Source organism: Mya arenaria, chromosome 10 (assembly GCF_026914265.1).
Source record: "Mya arenaria isolate MELC-2E11 chromosome 10, ASM2691426v1".
Taxonomy (NCBI): Eukaryota; Metazoa; Mollusca; class Bivalvia; order Myida; family Myidae; genus Mya; species Mya arenaria.
The window spans coordinates 47,463,189-47,483,940 of NC_069131.1; the positions used below are offsets into that span (position 1 = coordinate 47,463,189).

Genomic DNA, 20,752 nt, shown 5'->3' on the forward strand with positions numbered 1-20,752 from the left:
TAAAGATAATGGACCAATTTTATTCAAAAGTGGAGGAATATAAATATCATGATCAAGGATAATCAGAAAACTAAACAACCATGTGTCGAAAGCAAATACAATCTGAAATTGAAGATTAATTATGTTGACCTATACAATACACACAGTTAGCAAAGACTAAATTCGAATTAAGAGGAGGATTTGATATTGCATTATCAAGTCCGAAAGAAAAAAATACATAACTTACACGAATTGAAATGATATAGAGAAAATGTAAAGTAAAAAAATACATAACTTACATGAATTGAAATGATGTAGAGAAAATGTATAGTATAATTGGCAGAGACAGTATTTCATACTTATCCTGTTAAAAAAATTGACTCGGTTTGGACAATGAAGTCGATCACACCTGTTGGGTTTATGATAAGAACGACCCACGATCGATTGAAGTCGCAATTTGTAGACATGACCATGTAGACTTGCCACGACCGTTGTTCGTCTGCGAGAGTTATATATTAGGCAGCAGACCCAACAGATTTATTCTCAAACTGAGATTATTCTATTCTTCTTGCTCAATGACCAGTTGTGTATTGGGTACCCCTTTGCTAAAGCTTATATGACTATATGCTAATTATATCAGATGGAACTTATTTACGCTTTTGTTTCTGCCACTATTGAAAATCAGTGTTCCGCTTTGAAAGTAGCTGTCAATTGATTATATTGATTTACATTGTAATTACTTTTTTGCGTAATTACTTTCCTTATAAGATTAAACTTTGAAAATTAATAAATATGAATTGTGTGGCCAATATGATTTTTTTCATCATGCTAATACCGGATAATTAGATACTATTTTTTAACCAAAAGGAAAACGATGATTTGATTTATTTAAAGCTATGGTAAGTATTTTTGTTTTTGCTTTAATAAGATTATGCACACTTATAAATAATACTTAAAAGTTATATCATCATTATTGTTTTAAATAATTTCATATCACCACGTTGACTTTTCTTGTATTACGCGATTGTATTTTGTAAGTTTACGTACCATAATATTTGTTTTGTTATATGAACCACCCTTATCTGTTTTTTTTATCCATCTTTATAGTTCCATGATTTAAAACTGAATACTGACATGTGTTTAAAGCATTTTATTTCTCAAATTTGCACAGTCGTTTATGAACAAACAAGTTGGATCTTTTTTCACCGGTCAGCAACAACGTGGTGCGTTCAGAAAAGCAACGAGGTAAGTATTGGTGACTATATCTGCTCTTATTTTGGCCACATTTTCAGATCGGACATATAAATACACACATTAAAAATATGCATTTGCCATCATGAAATCAAGTGTTTTAGAAAAACAGACTGTTAAAAAACGATGCTGCCTACTAAAATTGTCCCCAACAAATTACAAGGTGTACATTCTTTTCGTGTTTATTATGTTCCGCTCGGCTGCAGTAAGCTTGACGTCGTCAGAAACCCCGGCTGAGGTTTTAAAGCCGAAAGAGAAAATTCACCTCCTCCGCTATGAATCACATCTAGAATGATCCCACGACGCTGACAATTTGGTAGGCTGCTCTTTCTACGACCACACCGCTGGTCGTCGTCCAGGCTCCATTGCCTGCCGACTATTTAAATTATTTAAGTCGTCCTAAGGAGCCCCTTGCCCTCTTCGCGACGTGCACGCGCCAACTGTACATGTAGTTTCAATTGGCTTATGTAACCGGATACACCTAGCCAACTTGACGATGACGCTACGTTGTACCAGCTCGATCTCAAACATTTACATTAACCTTTGACCGTACATGATATACAAACTAAGGACTCCTTGGATGCTCGTAGAAGAGAGAGCCACTGAAGAACCCCAATGAGACTATGCTGATTACTAAAGTCCAACTTGGTTCATTGATTTAAAAACAACAACTTCTAATCTAACATCATGATTTCAGGCCGGTGACCCCTGAACTTATCGAGGAAGATGACCCACCAAAGAAGACCAAGGAGCAGGCCTCCTGTGTTGCTAACATGGCCGTCCTAGCCACATTCTTCCTTCCAATATTTCTGGTAATTTGACCCCCGGTTTGTCTAGTGTTGCCTTTTGGGTTGACCTGGGTACACTGATGTTTGAGTCGAACGCAATACTTCCAAAGATATGCAATAGGAAAACATAAAATGGTTTTAAGTCATCCACTACAAACAGTTTAATTGACATTGTGTTATCTTCCACAGGTGGCCGCGGGTGTGTCGTTCGGGACAACCTACTGGTTCAACATCTCCCCCTACCACGTGGGGCTGTTTGTCCGCTACAACAACTGGACCACTGTCAGTGACTCTGTGTCCCACTTCTACTCCAACTCATCCATAACCACCTACGATGAAAGTAAGTACTAGTATTAAATACACATGCTACACACAATTGTGAAGTTCGTGTTCAACCATTATACAAACGATGCTGTGATGCCTGTACGTTTTCTGTCCTACCAGTTTTTGTTCACTCATTTACATTCCCCTCATTATCCATATGTTTCTCACACATTATGCAAATCATCAATTGTTAAAAGTTTGTTGTTTTACATGTCAGTGGAGAAGACCTGGAAAATCGGAGTCCCTTTATTGCTGACGGGCGGATCCTTGTTCGTGGTCGGATTCTTATTCCTTATCTTCTACCCTTGTCATAGAACCATCGGCTTTTCCAAGATCGCCCTGGCCTTTATCATAGCCATCATACTGATGATAGCTCGTAGGTGGTCTTCGAAATGGATTTTTACTAGCTATTTACAATTTATATAGAAGAACAAGTCACGGAACAAATAATATGGTATAGCACTGTCTACAGGATACTGTTCTATTTTATGAAGTAGTAGTTCTGTTATTCATATGTATATACATTGCTTTCTCAAATCGAAAACTTTTAACACAAATTGTGTTAACGAGAATATATTACTACAAGCGCCTGTGCACATTATAGATAAAACAATCGCTTTCAATGTTTCAGTGATCGTGTACGCGGCTGGACTGGTTCAGTTCATCCTGTATGCGGTGAATGGACACAATGGCAACACTATCCAGTGGTCATTCTACATGTGCTGCGTGGGAGCGGGGTGCGGTCTAGTGGCAACCGTGTTTTTCTGGGTGCATGTCATTTATCAATACTGTTGTGACTATTATGAATAATGACTTTCTGTGTACCAGATCAATTAACTTATTCACGTGACTATCTGTTTATTCGCTATATAATACAATAATTCAATTAGTTTACACCGTACATCTACATAATATATATATATAATACAGCCTTTTCACGTGACTTTGTTTGTACCAGATCAAGCTAATTTATACCGTAAATCCGCTAAATAATACAGCTTTTTTACGTGACTTTGTGTGTACCACAAACAAATAATTTATACCGTACATCAGCTTTATAATATTGCTGTTTCACGTGAATTTCTGTGTTCCTTGTGTAACTTGTTTATACCGTTTATCCGTTGTATAATACCACTGTTTTATTTGACGATGGGTGACCAGATCTAACTACAGTAATTTATACCGTTTATCCGTTGTATAATACAGCTGTTTCACGTGACTATCTGTGTCAGATGTAACTTATTTATACCGTTTATCGGTTGTAAAACACACCTGTTTCACGCGACTATCTGTGTCAGATGTAACTTATTTATACCGTTTATCGGTTGTAAAACACAGCTGTTTCACGTGTCTTCCTTTGTCAGTTATTTCTTACATATACCGTTTAACCGTTGTGTAATACAGCTGTTTCACGTGAATTTCTGTGTCAGATGTAACTAAGTTATACCGTTTATCCGTTGTATAATATAGCTGTTTCACGTGAATTTCTGTGTCAGATGTAACTAATTTATACCGTTTAACCGTTGTATAATACAGCTGTTTCACGTGACTATCTGTGTCAGATGTAACTAGTTTATACCGTTTATCCGTTGTATAATACAGCTGTTTCACGTGACTATCTGTGTCAGATGTAATAATTTATACCGTTTATCGGTTGTAAAACACAGCTGTTTCACGTGTCTTTCTTTGTCAGGTATTTCTTACATAAACCGTTTAACCGTTGTGTAATACAACTGTTTCACATGACTTTCTGTGTCAGATCTAACTAATTTATACCGTTTAACCGTTGTATTATACAACTGTTTCACGTGACTTTCTGTGTCACATGTAACTAATTTATACCGTTTATCCGTTGTATAATACAACCGTTTCACGTGACTTTCTGTGTCAGATGTAACTAATTTATACCGTTTATCCATTGTACAATACAACCGTTTCACGTGAATTTCTGTGTCACATGTAATTAATTTATACCGTTTATCCGTTGTATAATACAGCTGTTTCACATGACTTTCTGTGTCAGATGTAACTAATTTATACCGTTTAACCGTTGTATAATACAGCTGTTTCACGTGACTTTCTGTGTCACGTGTAACTAATTTATACCGTTTATCCGTTGTATAATACAACTGTTTCACGTGACTTTCTGTGTCAGATGTAACTAATTTATACCGTTTATCCGTTGTATAATACAGCTGTTTCACGTGACTTTCTGTGTCACATGTAACTAATTTATACCGTTTATCCGTTGTATAATACAGCTGTTTCACGTGACTTTCTGTGTCACATGTAACTAATTTATGCTGTTTAACCGTTGTATAATACAGCTGTTTCACATGACTTTCTGTGTCAGATGTAACTAACGTATACCGTTTAACCGTTGTATAATACAGCTGTTTCACGTGACTTTCTGTGTCAGATTTAACTAATTTATACCGTTTATCCGTTGTATAATACAGCTGTTTTATGTGACGTTGCGTGACCAGATCTAACTACAGTAATTCAGACCGTTTATCCGTTGTATAATACAGCCGTCTCATGTAAAGCACCATGTCTTACAATGTACGAAAAGCAGCAGCCTTATGCTAATTCCTGATATTTTAAACGATCAAAAGGTAACTAAGACTACCTCAGATTAGTCCTTATCTATTTTTATTGTTGTTGTTTGTGCGTATTTTGCATGTAGTTACTCTTTAATGAAAGCTTGTCAAGTTGATTAAATTGAGATTCAAGTGAAAATTCAGAATTGGCAATGTTATCCGGAATGACTATCGATATACATTCCGAGATCATTTGGCGGAGGTTGTATAATTTATCCATTGGATAATGTTACCATAGGACTGCCGTATTACTATGCAAAATATAATTATTTTACTGGTCAACCGATTGTTTGATTGCTTACTGTGAATGTAAGTAATTATAGACGTTTTCCCGTTGGGATTCATTTTTGCTGATTTCATTCATGTTTCTTTTTTTCCATGACATCAAACAAAACAAAGATAGCCAATCTCTAAAGGTTTTTTTTATAAATTCATCAACTTTACATTGTTGTATAATTGGAAATAAATTGCTGCATTCTATTAAAACATGCTCGCCTTTTTTTCAAATAATTCAAATTGTCACTAATGGTCACCATCAAAGCATCAGTCACAATGCTACCCGATCTTTGTAAGAACTAACTACTTCTAGAAAATCGACCACGTCCTCAGCCCACACTGTCGCCCGTCCTATGTAAAAAAACACTAAATAATAGTAGAAAATCGTGTCCGTCCTCGGTCCAAAGTGTCGACCGACCTATGTAAGAACAACCTTCTACTCGCTCGCTACTACTAGAAAATCGGACGAAGCCTCCGTCCACATTGCCGCCCGACCTATATAAGAGCTCGCTACTACTAGAAACTCGGGCTAGTATTCCGTCCACACTGCCACCGGACCTAAGAAAGAAATAGCTACTACTAGAAAATCGGGCGAGTCCTAAGTTGACAAAGCCTCCTGACTTACGTAAACGCTACCTACAGCTTGAAAATCGGGCGAGTCCTCTGTCCACACTGTCGCTCGACCTAAGAAAGAACTAGCTACTACTAGAAAACGGGCTAGTCCTCCGTTCACAGTGTCGCCCGACCTATATTTCAATGAGCTTATACTAGAAAATCGGGCTAATCACATAGCGATGTCAATATATATCCGATGCATATTAATTATAATGTTGTAACCAAAAACGGATACATACGATTTTGCTGACTGGGAAACTACTCCAGTCGTGCCACTGATATTTCGACGGAACATGGTCCAACGTTTTGGTTTATGGTATTGTCTTAATATGTAGGTCTAAGGTTTAAGTCATAGGAGAAATACACGGTCGAACGACTTATAACATTTGATACCGTCAAATCAAAAAAATAATGCGTGATTATTTAGATAACAATATTTTTATGTTCATACATTTTGACCGCTGAACCAGTTTAGCTAGTCATGATTTATCAGCCGAGTGTGGTGTTTCAATATAATTTACGAACTCTCATCGTGTCATACTATTCGAACAGCATGTATTTCAGATTATAAATGATAATGTATACAAATTCAGTAACTGATTAAGCAATTGGATCTCCGAAAACATGCATGTATGGGCACATAATGATATCTGCGTCAATGACGTTTGATTAAACTACAATTCAATAATATGGTACATCTAATGGTATTCTGATGCCCGGTGTAAAACAGCCATTAACCTCGACCAAATTACATGTACATGTAGTTCTATGTGGAAAGACGGTCCATTCTTATGTATAACACATCAGAAACATCCAAAACACGCTGTTTAACGTGTTCGTCATGCAAAAGATCACCTGACAAACAATGATCTTTTATGATGTGACCTACAAGAACTTCAGAAAGGTCTTTCAGCATCTTCGGAGGAAAACGCTTTTCTTGGAGAGCTTTAGATTCTGCAACATCACTAGTGATGTCTTCGTCATAAACTCCTTCTACGTAGGCAAGCCACTCCGGCCAACATGTCCGAAACATACTATACATCATCTGCCGTATCTGATGATCATCGATGATACTTGCTAACATAGCTTGAAAACTACGTTGTTCCAAAATTGGTTCCCTTTCCGTTGCTACCTGAAAAGCTAGGTATTCAATTCGTTGTCTTTGTCTCATAATCAGCTCTATTTGGCGTCTTGGTAAAGATTCAATAGACTTAAGAGCTGGGCCAATTTTGGAAAGATTAAACACAATACTTGGCATTTTCTGAAAATCGATCTTTGTAATCAACACAGTAGCCATTTTTGAACTCCACTTGTTCAGCATTAAATTCCTGTCTTCATTCATGAAGTGCTTTAAACTTCCATCCAAGATGTGTTTTCTCAAAATTGTCAGAGCCTCGAGGAAATACTCTAACAATGTGCCGTTGTTTATGCTGCCCCTTGGTGTGACTTCCACTAACCAAAACACAATATTCTTCATCATGTATGAGGATACGGAATCGCATAGAGGCTTCAAATACTGGGTGTTAAATCTTTTCAGCAATACATAAAGCTTATATTCTGCTGGCTTGAGACTTCGAAACAATTCTTTTTCACCCTTAACAAAACTGAAATGCCAAGCATCAGTTTCGTTTCGAAACCTATCTTTCCAGCCGACCGGAAGAATACAGACATGGTTTTCCATCACCTTTTTTCTCAATATTTTGTCTGGCCATTCATACTTTCTATGCCTCTGATTCCACTTCGTTAAAAGTATTCTAGCGTTCGTGTGGGGAAAACCAAGAACAAAATCAATCGCCGAATCAAAAATATTCATTGTGACTGCTGGCCCCGAAACACCTTCAGTTGTAGCTCCCTCCTCATTAAACATGCTTAATATATAATAGAGAAGATATTTAGTCTTTCTACTGGAAATACAACCATCCGCATTTAACAAATCCTTATCTTTCGACACATTCCACCGTGGCCGTTTTACTTTCAAATATCCTGGTTGACAATTGTCTCGATATAACAGCACGCACCGTGTTTGTCCGAAATAGTATTTTCTTTTGTCTGGGAAACATGCAATCATTTTCTTAGCCACCATCAACAAGTCAGTGTCACTTTCACTGAGGCACGAGACTCCATCTCCTTTGCTTCCTACAGTCAATATTTCAAACTCAGAATTTTGAGTATTCATTTTCTGGTCTTGGCAATGTTGAAAGTCTCTCCTCATCTTTACTATTTCTGGACTGTAGCCTGTGAGGTCTAGTGCTCGATCGAGTCTCTCGGACAGCCCACGAGTGTTTTCTAGAAATAAATAAAATCGTTCAATTATATGAAAATTGTAAATGTACCGCTCTAAGTCGAATAAAATACCAGAGACAAACACTGGGTCTATTATATCATATCGGAAAGAAGGCTCTGATATATCTATGTAACCAGGAAAAGTGACAAAGCAACAGCACAAACAGAACTCAATAACTTAAAGTATTGTTAGAAATAGAAGTAAAGGTAGCAATAGCAGCAGTTGCAGCAACAGCAGCAGCAGCGACAGTAGTTATATTATTATTATTATTAAATACCTGCTCGTTTCGCTATGGTGACATAATCAAAATCTTGGTAGCTCCAATTGTTTGCCCGTCTTCTTTTCGCCTTACATTTTTCAAAACAATCATCGCCACTTTTCTTCTTGCGCTTTTTGGAAGACATGTTAAGGCGCAAATGTTATAATAACTAATGACACTCGGTGCAGTGACGCATAGGGAACTAAATTGATAACTGTGCAAATATCAGGTGCAAATACGGCCAAATAAAGCATTTGCAAACTATGTTTGGTTAAATATACTTCGTTTCGAAAATAAGTGATACCCGCAAGGGCAGTCTAATGAAAGTGACATGGTTATAGCTATCGTTTCAAATTCAGGAAATATATTACATTGAATAAAAGCACGCGGTAGTTTTTACCCCACATATTTTTCAACAATCAAATGTTATAAACAAACATTTATATTATCTACCTTCCAACCCGACTGACTGGGATTTCCAGTGTTATTTCGTGTTTCTATATTGATTTCAAAAACGCGAATAGAGCTTTTGCGCAGATACTTAGATTAAATCAGCACTATATTTATATATGTATATGTTACCCCTTAATGTGGATTGGAATTGTGCCAAAAAAGAATTAACATTGTGGAAAACATTTTGTAAAAGTAAAAACCCTGTAAAACTGTTTATACGCTTCTGAACAATCCATTGTAAATGAACCATTGAGAACATGTAAATGTAATATGAATTAACATAAATTCAACACTTTTCTCTGTACGTGTCGAAAGAAAGTACATGTAAATGTTAATTAATTGCCGCCACTGAAGACGAATCCTTTCAAATATCAGCTTCCATTGGGCTAACATAAGAATCAAATAAATCTTTGTTCGCAATGATGGTTACACTTAGACATCATCCCTGACGTGTGTGTTGATATGGGATTCAATTGTCCCCCCTCTCACGCAGTAGTTTTGTTGAGTGGGGACATGAACACCTTGTAGATGTTATAATCAACTTTTTGTCCATCTCGAGTGCTTTAAGTACTGAACGTGATAGGACCCTCTTGACTGTAAGCCAACATAAATGTTATAAAGCACGTCAATAAGCAACTATACCTAATTTGTCAAACAAGTTCATACAACTATTGATACTTGGGCATGAATTAACGACACTAATATTATGGCGTCATAATTCTCCAAAAGGTAATATGAATTTATTTACTTGTCAGATTCAGCAAATAGTTATTTTACCTTTTTCCTGCTGTAACGCAACGAAAGGGAAATAAATTGCTAGTTATTTGAAAAAGATATACAGTACTGTTATCTCCATCAAAATTTGTTTGTTGTTAAAAAGTTCAATTCGTTTAACAATTTCATTTAACAGGTGGACCACTATCTACGATCATATGGCAACTTTACAGAACACAAGCAGTCCACGGCGGATTCAGGAGGGTCCACTCATTGATCAGCTGAATGAGGAGCAATTTATGATCCTCATACCTTCGTTTGTTCTTGTGATAGTTATAATAATGGTCGGCCTACCGGGAAATATCATCACTATCTGCGTATACAGGAATAGAATGAGGAGGACGGCGTCAAGGGTGTTCATTATCGCCCTGTCGATATGTGACCTTGTAAACTTACTGATCACTATGCCCTTTGAAATAAGTATCATCGTCAGGTAAAAAAAGTTTTTTTTCGATTTCAACGTATTGTCATTGTTATCCATGCATGTATACACGTTCAAAAGTACCATGCTTATGTTTAAAATCGTATAAAACTGACCGTATGATGATTTGATTTATATCATAAAAGTTCCTTTACTGTATTAAAGCGTATTCAGCATCTTAAATGGACGATTATTCACAACATTTTAACAGTTTGTTTCATTTATAACTTCAATAACATTGTTCCCGTATCCCTGTTCATTGTTACAGATATTGCTAGTACGATTTCCCGTATCTATTTTCATTGTTACAGATATTGATCGTACGATTTCCCGTATCTATTTTCATTGTTACAGATATTGCTAGTACGATTTCCCGGGTATATGTCCATTGTTACAGATATTGGTCGTACGATTTCCCGTGTCTCTGTTCATTGTTACAGATATTGGTCGTACGATTTCCCGTATCTCTGTTCATTGTTACAAATATCGGTCGTACGATTTCCCGTATCTCTGTTCATTGTTACAGATATTGGTCGTACGATTTCCCGTATCTCTGTTCATTGTTACAAATATCGGTCGTACGATTTCCCGTATCTCTGTTCATTGTTACAGATATTGGTCGTACGATTTCCCGTATCTCTGTTGCATTGGTCACACGCTGACGTATGCGCTTAATGGTACCTCTGCCTTGCTGCTTTGTGCTATTGCAGTCGACAGATTCAGGAAAATTTGCCGGCCATTGAAACCAGTGTTCACTCCAAAGAAAATCAAATTAATTTGTGGTGTGTCTACAGCATTGGCTTTTGCATTTTATATACCTGGCTACATACTCTACGGAACACAAACGGTCGAATTTCCCGGAAGAAATGGAACGATTTTGATTGGAAAAACGTGCAAAATTAGCGATAAATACAAGAGGTCTAGACTTGCTCCTCCAATACTGGGGACATGGTTTCTTGCAACAGTTATAATCATGATCGTGCTGATCGTGTCCTATGTTTTAATAGGAAGAGCCATATACAAGCGATTGAAATTGGAGGAGCAAAGACATGGGTCAGTCTCTGTCCCAGTTAAACCAAAGTTGAGACGAGTGGTCGCCGATGACTCATCGGAAACAAGTTGTTCGTTTGATAATGTCGTGGATGAGAACAAGCCAACTCCAAAACACAGGAAAGACCAAAAGCTAGTGCTCAAAACCATGTCATTGCCTGCGCAGAGAAAAATTAATAAGACGTTGAAAGACAAATTCAGGTTGTCATCGCCTACAGTGTTTAAGATCAAGGAAATTAAGACCTCGGAGAGTTTCACAAAGAGAATTCGGGCAGGCCGAACGACCATGATGCTGTTTTCTGTCACAGTTGCTTATGTGATCAGTTTCATTCCATTTTGTGTTATAATGTCACTGAGAACAGCTGTACCGAATATGGAGTCCATTTTGTCAAGTGCTCAGAGAAGTGTCTGGAATTTCTTCCTACGATCTTACGTTTTTAACTGTGCTATAAACCCGATCCTGTATGGGTTCTTTAACAAGGACTTTCGAACAAAAATGACTGATATGATCCATGGGTGGTGTTGTAGATAAGGAGTTAGCTAAGATAACCCTACTTAAGTGAAGTGAATGAAAAAATGCATTAGTTTAAGTGCAAATTCCGCTCGGATTATTGATCTAGTAACATGACTTAATTACTTGCATAAAACATTTTATAGCAAATACCTGCAGAAGTTTGTTTTGAAATCATGTCTGTATGAAATGCATTCTGATCAAATCGGGATATGGTTATGTATGGTAGTATCAGTTTTATTATAAAAAATATACATTTTACATTACAATTAAATTACTTTGGCAAAACAATACATGCAGTTAATACGTACAAACATGCAATTTCATTAATAAATATAAACTATAAATGAAAAATAATAAATGCCCGCTTAACATGGACAACAATAATTTGAGTAAAGATATGTCAATTGAGATTATCTTTGCGTCTAGCTCTGGGACTTTCCATAAAACAAGTCATTTCTTCCCATACGTCCAATTCCTTAAAAAACATTGTCAAGATAAAAGAAAAGTAAGTGTTTTTATAATTAAAGTATATTTTTTTAAGTCATTGGAAATAAAGTATTTCAGATATAATTAGGTCACTAAATAATATGAGCCTAAGAGAGATTTTAAGTTAGGAGGAGGACTTAAGTTAGGAAATGACTGAAACTGTTTTATGAATACCGACACGGAGCAGTTTTAAAACAAATGTAAACCTGTGGGGTTGTGTTGTACTTTCACATAAATGTAACTGGTATATGTGTATCACAGATTTGTTGTTTTTTCACCATCCCGCCCGGAACTTTTTTCAACACTCGGGTCATTTTGTAAGATACTGTGTTCGTAATCACCTTCTTTAAACGAACCAGTTACAAACGACATCTTCTTTTTGGCACTTTCTCTAACACTGAAGCCAATCTTGCCTGGGCTGTGTGCCAAAGCTTCTGGAGGGGGCTTATAAAGAACAAACGCGAGAATGAAGAATATCATGGAAAGTGCTTTGGCTGCGATGGCGATAAGAAAGTAGTTCCTACTAACGACACTGTTGTCGTAAATCCAACATGAGGATGGTTTTCCGCACTCGTCCTGCCAAATCAAGCATGCTGTGTCTGTTACTGCGCCAAAAATAACAGGGCCGGGAACAGTTCCTGTCAAAAGAATATAAAAAAGTTAACTTATAATAGTACATAATATGCGGCCGTATAGCAAGACATGTTTTGAAAAGTAATCTGCAGTCAACAGCCGTGTTTGTCTTTAGTAACAATAATTACAATAATAGTAGTAATAAAATGCATTTGCAATGAAATGCAGACAAGCCCGGTAGAAAAAATCCTCAACAATTATTGTCAAGGTTAATGACACAGAAAAAATGACTTCATTGGTTGAGACGACATAATCATAACATACATATTCTCACCTAACAGACGGATGAACAACCACTTGAGGCCCATGCTAAATGTCCTATGGTCTTCATGGATACACCTGAAGCATGATCATAAAGACTGGTTAAAGAATATTTATCGCACTGGTGAAGTATATCAAAAGGGCAACTTCGCAACTGGGCCCTGTTTTATGTTTTCAGCGTTGAAATTATCTTAGTATCATATGTTCGTTATCATATTGCAATTCGTATGAATTGAGCTTCAGATAGAAGTTAAGTTGAAAACACAATTTGGAGAAATGAAACAAATCTCCTTCCTGCAATTGAATGCTTCTATGTATGTATTATCAGGCGCGCAGCTAGGGTCAATTTGGGATTACGCAGATCGATGCCTTGGGGTATGTTAACCCCTTCACCCGCTACCCACCTTTCGGTTTTTATTTCAAATTCGTGGGTTCTGGTATGACAAAAACTTCGACCTGTCAAAATTTTATTACGCAACTGAATAGTTGCGTACAGTCAGCTACGCGCCTGATTATATTACAACTGAGATCCTTTAATGAAACGTGTCCCTGTATTTATGAAAGGCATGAAAGAGCTTGGCGATATCGGATGAAAATGTACTGGTATACTGACAGCAATGATGTCACTTACCTGAGAGTTGCCGCGTCGCTGGGCGTGGAGGGGAGGAATGTTACAAAAATAGTAACAAAGAACATCGCAATGAAGAGATACAAGTAGCTACACCCCGAATCGCACGTGCCGGAAGTGACGTTTCGCATACCCGTGTTGACATCCGGTGGAACACAAGAACAGTTAGTGTACGACTGCAAATGTTAAAAAAAGAAACTGAATTGTATTTACATCATTCTAAGGCTAACACATTTTATCAAAACAATAGAATAACCTATTTTTGTTTGTAAAATAAAATCTACGTATATTCTGACATTGCTCGTTTTTCTGTACAACGCTACACCCAGTTACGTGATAAGGACCAATTTGAACACAGTTGTGTGTATGGAAACTTAAAGCTGCACTCTCACAGATTGACAGTTTTGACTTTTCTTTACATTTTTGTCTCAGAATCAGCGGCTTTTTGCATCACTTCCTTCAACTGAGTCATATAAGATGACTCACGTGTAATAGAACGTATCTCAATTGTCTGGAAAATTGCCGATAAAATATTTCAAATATGAAAAACCGAGCTATCATGTTTTGTAAGCAGTTATTTATTACTGGTGTCCAGACATTTACACTAAAATCGGCTCATTCCAAAACAAAATCAAATAAAAACAAACGGTTAATTTGTTACCGAGTGCAACCAAACGTTAAAAATGTCTATATAAGTAAATATGATAGTTAAAAATTCAACGTTCATCAGCTGCATCATTCTACTTATATCAAAATGTAAAAAGAAGAGCAAGTTAACAAGTATAGACCCATTTTTAAAATCTTGAGTGTCCAATTTATGAAGAACAATCTTAAGGATTTTTTATTCCAACAATATCCATATATTACCTTGGTCCCATCCAGCGCCTCGATCTCCGTGTCACAACCTGCGTGACACGCCGTGAAATACTGTACTCCGTTCGATGAGCAGACCGGGTTAAAGTATCGCGTTATGCACCCACAGTCTTGATTACACGCGGACAGGATATCACCCTTTGAGCCTCTAAAATTAAATACAGCTGTCTAAAATTAAATCGTCATAAGATGGATGCATCCATTATTTTGAATATAAGTAAGCATGATGGTTTTTTTAAGTAGACGGATAAAGACATTATATTTAAAATTAGAAAACACAACATTTTCTTTGTAGATGAACACTTACTATAATATTCTTAAACCAAAAACACATAGTATTTTAAGGAGACGGATAAAGATACGTTATACATTAACATGTTTAGCAATGATAGAAACTTGTGTTAATTTTTGGCCAATATCAAAGCACACAGAACAACACAAACTCTGTCAAGGTTAGCACATGGCATCTAAATTCTTAATCATAAAAATGTTACTTCATGCCATCTTACTATTACTTAAATAAAGGTATCCAAGTAAGTACTAACCCAGTTTCATACTCTTGATTAACTCCTGCAAACGACAGCTCCTCACAACTAATCCATAATATATTTACAGCGATAATGGTGAGAAAACACGTGAAAATGGCAAACTTAAACATCCCCCGGACCTTCAACTTCAGACGGTTACAAATAAACCCGCCAAAAAACATCCCGCCCGCGGCACCCGGCACTGCAGCTGCTCCTATATGGACGAAAATAATATAAGCATATACATGTATGCAGCACGAAAATACGTATTTATTTTAAAACGAGTATGAAACAAGTTATTACAACATTATATGAATCACTCTCGTTGGCACGATTTTGGGCGAGAGTGTATCATTCTTGAATAATTAAATTTTTGGCCTTTAATTAATCAACCAAAACAAAACAGTTTCAGGAAAGAAGGGAGAAGTTTTCTGTGAACGCAAATGTGCTTGAATAGTTGTACAATGTATATCAACAAAAAACACATTTTGGTATTTCAGACTCATTAAGTATTAATTTGAATCATCAATATGTATAACATTAAAGTATTTAAGTATATCTGTATATGAAGTATGTCAATGCTGTAATGCGACATAACACATCTTTGACCTGTATCTGTTAGGCATAAACCTTGTGCCCCAAAACAGGATCATTGTGTATTTCTGTTCCTGGGCGTGTACCGGTAGTTTCCATTGTGTTCCTTTAACAGGCACATTGCATGGAGTTTGGAATACGACCACTTATTGCAAAGCTTTTTATAAAATACCTGTGTAAAGTGCTGCCATTCCTGAAGAAACTCCAAACTTATTCTGAATATACTTCGGGACGAAAGTTGCAAATCCTGAAGTCAAAACACCCTCACTAGCACCGGCAAGAATAGTGAAAACAAATGGAGCGTTCCGAAGCAGTTCACACGTGACTTTAGGGAACATTTTGATTGGTAGACGCTTGTTGGTCCCGTGACCTCCAGATTCATCATGGTCTCCTTTGTGCATTTGAGAAATTCTACTTTCCCGGATTCTTTTTGCAGCTGAAATAAAATAAACATGGAAATGTTTGGCTGAAAATTTGAAAAAGAAATACAGCTATATCTCAAAACAATACCATTGGCAACATGTACAGTGTATGTCTCTATAAACATACAGTCTATGTTCGGCTTTAAAAATCATGTTTATAAAGAGTTTTTGTTCTAGATTAAAGAGCTAATTAATACAATAGTACATTAGTTAAATTGTATTTTATTTAACACTTTTTATTGACGAATTTGATTTAAATACATGAGTATGTACAGCCGACAGCGGCACACGATATTCGAAGATACTCACAAGGCAACTCAGCGCCAAACATTGACAGAGGAACGACAATAAGCCAGCACGTTGCCATGGTGATGAAGAAACCCACCCACCAAGCCCCAACCCATCGGGGATCGTCCTTCTTCAGATCTATACTGAAATAATGTTGATAGTATTAACATAATACATGGCTAAAACAGATTGACATGAAGCTAATGGTTATTGTTTGGTGAAAAGGGATTGAGATATCAAGTTTGAACATGTTATCTCATTTCAAAAATGTGTAACTTGAACAAGCTTATATAGAGATTGATTGAAGAATTGTGACGTGAACTATATGGGTACTGGCATAAACACTTGTGAATTTGAAAATATTTGTTTGATACGAATATAAACTGAAAATAAAACATATGTATATTATTGCCTTCATGAGATTTTACTTACAGAAAAGGGCACGGTATGAAATAAACTTCGAGAGAAAAATGCATAAACACTCACGTCGCGGTGTCGACTTTATCAACGTCCACATACATATCAAGGAACTGGCCACCCACGATATAACCAAGCCCCGGGCCAAGTGCAGCAAATCCGTACAGTATACCTGCAAGGTTTAAGGACAATGTGCGTCACACAAATCTCGGTAAATTATCATAATTTAGTGGTCACTTTTATATTTTGTCCAATGAGAAGGCAGTATTTCTCAAGTTTTCTTATACACTTATTTCAGTAAATCAGCCGTTATTGATTTAAATCAGGTGAAGCGGTATTTTTAAAAATTGGCTGGTCCAATAAACGGGTTGTTTACACAATATCATGTATACGACTAAAAATGTTTGATTGCATCAAACCATTTATTTTTTGTAAGTAAATACTAACAACCTTTAACAAAAACTAAAATATTATTTCTCGCTGTGTGGAAACGAAATGAAACTGGTTAAGCAGACTCTCACTGAAACAAACATTTCTCCATAAATTCTTCTAAACCATGGTTTCGTCTGACGTTGGGCGTTGTTCCATGAAGGTTTGCATTCTCTCCGCCTCCGCCAACCCCCCTATACCATAACAACAGATGATGCAAAAGATATACCTAGGCCATTTTCCATCGAAATCAACCTCGGATGTATGCCGGTATACATAAGTAAAAGTAGGTCATAAAATTCGTAAAACAAAAAATAATAACGTGTGATTTGTATTACGTTCAAATTGATTCCCAGTGAAGTGCATTATTGCATACATAATTGATATTCCTAAGAGTACGGTCCTTAGGTTTTGTTACTGTTAATTTGGAATTACTACGCTATCTACTTGCATCGTAGGTAAATGAACAAATTCTGACATTGTTAACCGTCCATATACATTGTAGGTTGTTTTCGATGGAAAATGGCCGAGATGTTCCGATTGCAAATAATGGTAAAACCATTTTGAAACAAAAGTTAATACGAGTATTTCTTCACCTACGTAGATGGAACGAAGACCTGGTAACGTCAATAAGTAGCGTATTAAACAATGAACAATTAATACTCGATTAGGAAAGGAATACGTTCAAAGAGAAATGTAAACTACGTAAATAAATGAAGAACTGGTAGCAGCAACGCTGTCGTCAAGGCAACCAACCCCGATAATGTAAAAGATACATCCACCAACTCCGTGGAAGATCGTCGCAAACAAAGGTACTTTTCTCCTTTAAACTTCATACATACCGTGGGAAAATTGATTGACAAATCTCGCTTGATATTATATGAACATGCACCAGGCAGGGGAATCAACTCTTCTTCCAATGAAATCGCATGCTTCGAAACCCTTTCATTGTCGGTTGTCTCCGCATGCGAGTGGTCTAAGTAGCTGTTTTAAATTTTGTAGTGATGGGGCGGAACGAGTTCAATATGAAATTCGTCAGAATATGTTTTCTACTGGTAAACATTAGTTTGTGAGTATGTGTGCATATTTATGCGGAACCTGCCTCATTGTAACTTCATGATAACGAGAATTTCCTAGCCAAATCGCTAAAGTTACGCAATGACGAATTCGACGATGGGTGGATATATAGGGAAATATTATATACCTAGATAAAGCGGGGAACTTGTTGCGGCCACACTGTCGTCAAGGTAACCAACACCGATAGTGTACAAAACACATCCACCAACTCCGTGGAAGATCATGCCTAACATAAGCACGCCGAGGTAGTTTTGCAGTCCCGACTCCTCACAGATGGGGCTCGTTGCATTCACTCCTGTATAAAAATTATATGGCACACCAAAGGTGATCGTAACATAAAAATATTAAATATGGCACTTCAGTCCTTTGATCTTGTCTAAGCGATGTGACAATCAATTGAAACAGTAAATTTCTGTTGGCAATGAATATCCCGAGTATTTCTTGATAAATTTAATCTAAATAATTATGTACAAGGTGTCTGTTGGCTTGTGTGATATCGCTAATGGTCTCTTTCATTGTAGGACATTAAAATATAACAATAAATCTGCTGAATTTGTCCCTGCTTGACATCGCAAATCGAAAATTATCAATTCTATAAACATTGTAAAATATGACAATCTATTCATTTGTGAGTTATACGGGAAGAGATACATAAGACGGCTAAAGAATCACTGCTCTGAGCGTTTAAATTACTCACAAAACAGTAAAAAAGATAGTTTATATGTTATGTTTAATATAAACCTTGCTTAACCCCAGAGGTGCGTTTCAATAAAGACTTTTCGTCGTAACCTCAAGTATCTTAAATCTGTATAAACGTCACGAATGAAAACACGCATTTAACTTCCTCAACGTATTTTTTTTCAATACTGGCAAATATGAAGCAATTTAATAAAAACAAGAGCTGTCACAGAGACAGCGCGCTCGTCTTTTCCACCGCTTTTCAGTGTAAGGATTGAAAAGTTTTGGCGAAACATGCATGGATCACTGTTAGATAAGATTTCAATGCAATACATGGTGTTCTGAGATATTAACATAAATGTGGTTACACTGAAAATTTTAACCAGAATGTTTAAGTCTAATAATAAAGGGCCATTATTTGCAAAATACAGTTATCTAACTTGGTTATTCAATTACGTTGGGTGGTTGAATACCATTATCGTATAAAGTCTCAATGCAATACATCAAGTAGTTGCTGAGATATTATCCTATGTGTGCTAACATGCAAGACCTTAAGCAGAATTTCTAAGTCGCATAATAAAGGGGCAAAAATTATATAATATGAAAGATATATATAAGAGTTATCTTACTTGATTAAAGAAGAAGGTTAAATGTTTGGGAGCCTGTGTGTAAAGTTTCAATGCCATACATGATGTATTCGCTGAGGTATTGACTTAAAAGTGGTTACATGCAAAACCAGAATTTCTATGTCGAATAAAAAAGGGGCCATTATTTGAATTTAATGCAAACTATAGTTATCTAACTTGATTAATTAAGTAGGTTGGATGGTTGAGTACCATTGTATTAAGTCTCAATGCAATACCTCAAGAAGTTGCTGAGCTATTAACCTATGTGTGCTTGCATGCAAAACCTTAACCAGAATTTTTAAGTCGAATAATAAAGGCCTATTTTTTGCATTAAATTCAACTAAGAGTGATCAAACTTGGTTAATTAAGTAGGTTGGTTTGTTGAGTACCATTGAACAAAGTCTCAATGCAATACCTGAAGTAGTTGCTGAGATAGTAACCTATGTGTGCTTGCATGCAAAACCTTAACCAAGAAGTGACGCCAACGCCGACGCCGACGCTTGGGTGAGTATTATAGCTCTCCATATTCTTCGAATAGTCGAGCTAAAAACTAAAACCGACATAGAAAACGACATAGATTTTTTTACGATATGTGCCTCAGTATTTTTGTCAATGTTAACGTTATGAAATATGTTTACAAAATTAATATACCTTATACTTGATATTTATGAAGTTGAGGCGCAACTGCTTTTCAATAAAGTAGGTATTCAGCCCTCGTATGCACTACTAAGTATGTTAGGTTCTAATTAAACGTGATGATATAGTACATCTGTACCTACCAGTCGCACAGACAGAGCCAACGACATTTTGGCCATAATCGTAGAGCCCCGTAGTAAAATGAGGTAGGGCCATTGTGAAGGAGCCCAGCCCCATAACAAACGCTGCGACGGACAACCAGCGTCCTTTATAACGACCAGAACCTAGAATGAAACATATGTCATTAATTGACGGTATGTTTTCAAAGAGTTTCAAAGAGTTTAAGTAAACTTGAGGTAGATCCACAGGCAAGGAGCCAGCCAGCGTCCTGTATAACGTCCAGAACCTAGAATAAAAACAAATGTGATAAATAGACGGAATATTTCCGTAGAGCCTCTACTGTGTAAACTTGAGGTCGGGCTACAAAGAGGGAGCCAGGCCCTATAACAAACGCCACCGCCGTCAACCAGCGCCTGTTATAGCGTGAACATAATAACCATTAATAACCAATTTATGAGGCAGAGTCTGA

General features: G+C 36.7%; 4 protein-coding genes across 7 annotated transcripts in view; 2 read left to right on the forward strand and 2 right to left on the reverse strand.

Annotated features, from left to right (window-relative positions):
* The first annotated feature begins 687 nt into the window (after positions 1–687).
* LOC128205779 (uncharacterized) lies at positions 688–5,225 on the forward strand. Its single transcript, XM_052907720.1, has 6 exons — positions 688–878; positions 1,151–1,224; positions 1,928–2,042; positions 2,208–2,358; positions 2,560–2,718; positions 2,974–5,225. Exons 1-6 carry the CDS (start codon positions 876–878, stop codon positions 3,150–3,152), a joined length of 681 nt encoding a protein of 226 aa, XP_052763680.1. The 5' UTR covers positions 688–875; the 3' UTR covers positions 3,153–5,225.
* Positions 5,226–5,351: 126 nt separating this feature from the next.
* On the reverse strand, positions 5,352–8,870 carry LOC128205777 (uncharacterized). Its single transcript, XM_052907714.1, has 3 exons — positions 8,830–8,870; positions 8,395–8,578; positions 5,352–8,119 (listed from the first exon to the last, which is right to left on the reverse strand). The coding sequence occupies exons 2-3, from the start codon at positions 8,519–8,521 to the stop codon at positions 6,600–6,602; spliced, it is 1,647 nt and encodes a 548-aa protein (XP_052763674.1). The 5' UTR covers positions 8,522–8,578; positions 8,830–8,870; the 3' UTR covers positions 5,352–6,599.
* A 554-nt stretch (positions 8,871–9,424) lies between these two features.
* LOC128206568 (probable G-protein coupled receptor No18) lies at positions 9,425–12,329 on the forward strand. The gene is made up of 3 exons (XM_052909137.1): positions 9,425–9,558; positions 9,740–10,036; positions 10,637–12,329. Exons 2-3 carry the CDS (start codon positions 9,762–9,764, stop codon positions 11,604–11,606), a joined length of 1,245 nt encoding a protein of 414 aa, XP_052765097.1. The 5' UTR covers positions 9,425–9,558; positions 9,740–9,761; the 3' UTR covers positions 11,607–12,329.
* LOC128206567 (solute carrier organic anion transporter family member 4C1-like) overlaps positions 12,315–20,752 on the reverse strand; it is a 35,699-nt gene continuing 27,261 nt past the window's right edge. For all 4 annotated transcript variants that reach the window (XM_052909135.1, XM_052909133.1, XM_052909136.1 and 1 more), the window contains exons 4-13: positions 20,307–20,447; positions 18,351–18,518; positions 16,787–16,889; positions 16,322–16,443; positions 15,763–16,026; positions 15,015–15,210; positions 14,464–14,617; positions 13,600–13,772; positions 12,982–13,046; positions 12,315–12,712 (exon numbers count right to left, since the gene is read on the reverse strand). In XM_052909135.1, the coding sequence (XP_052765095.1) occupies positions 12,330–12,712; positions 12,982–13,046; positions 13,600–13,772; positions 14,464–14,617; positions 15,015–15,210; positions 15,763–16,026; positions 16,322–16,443; positions 16,787–16,889; positions 18,351–18,518; positions 20,307–20,447 (1,769 nt within the window). In that variant the 3' untranslated portion in view covers positions 12,315–12,329. The remainder of the gene's footprint in view (positions 12,713–12,981; positions 13,047–13,599; positions 13,773–14,463; positions 14,618–15,014; positions 15,211–15,762; positions 16,027–16,321; positions 16,444–16,786; positions 16,890–18,350; positions 18,519–20,306; positions 20,448–20,752) is intronic.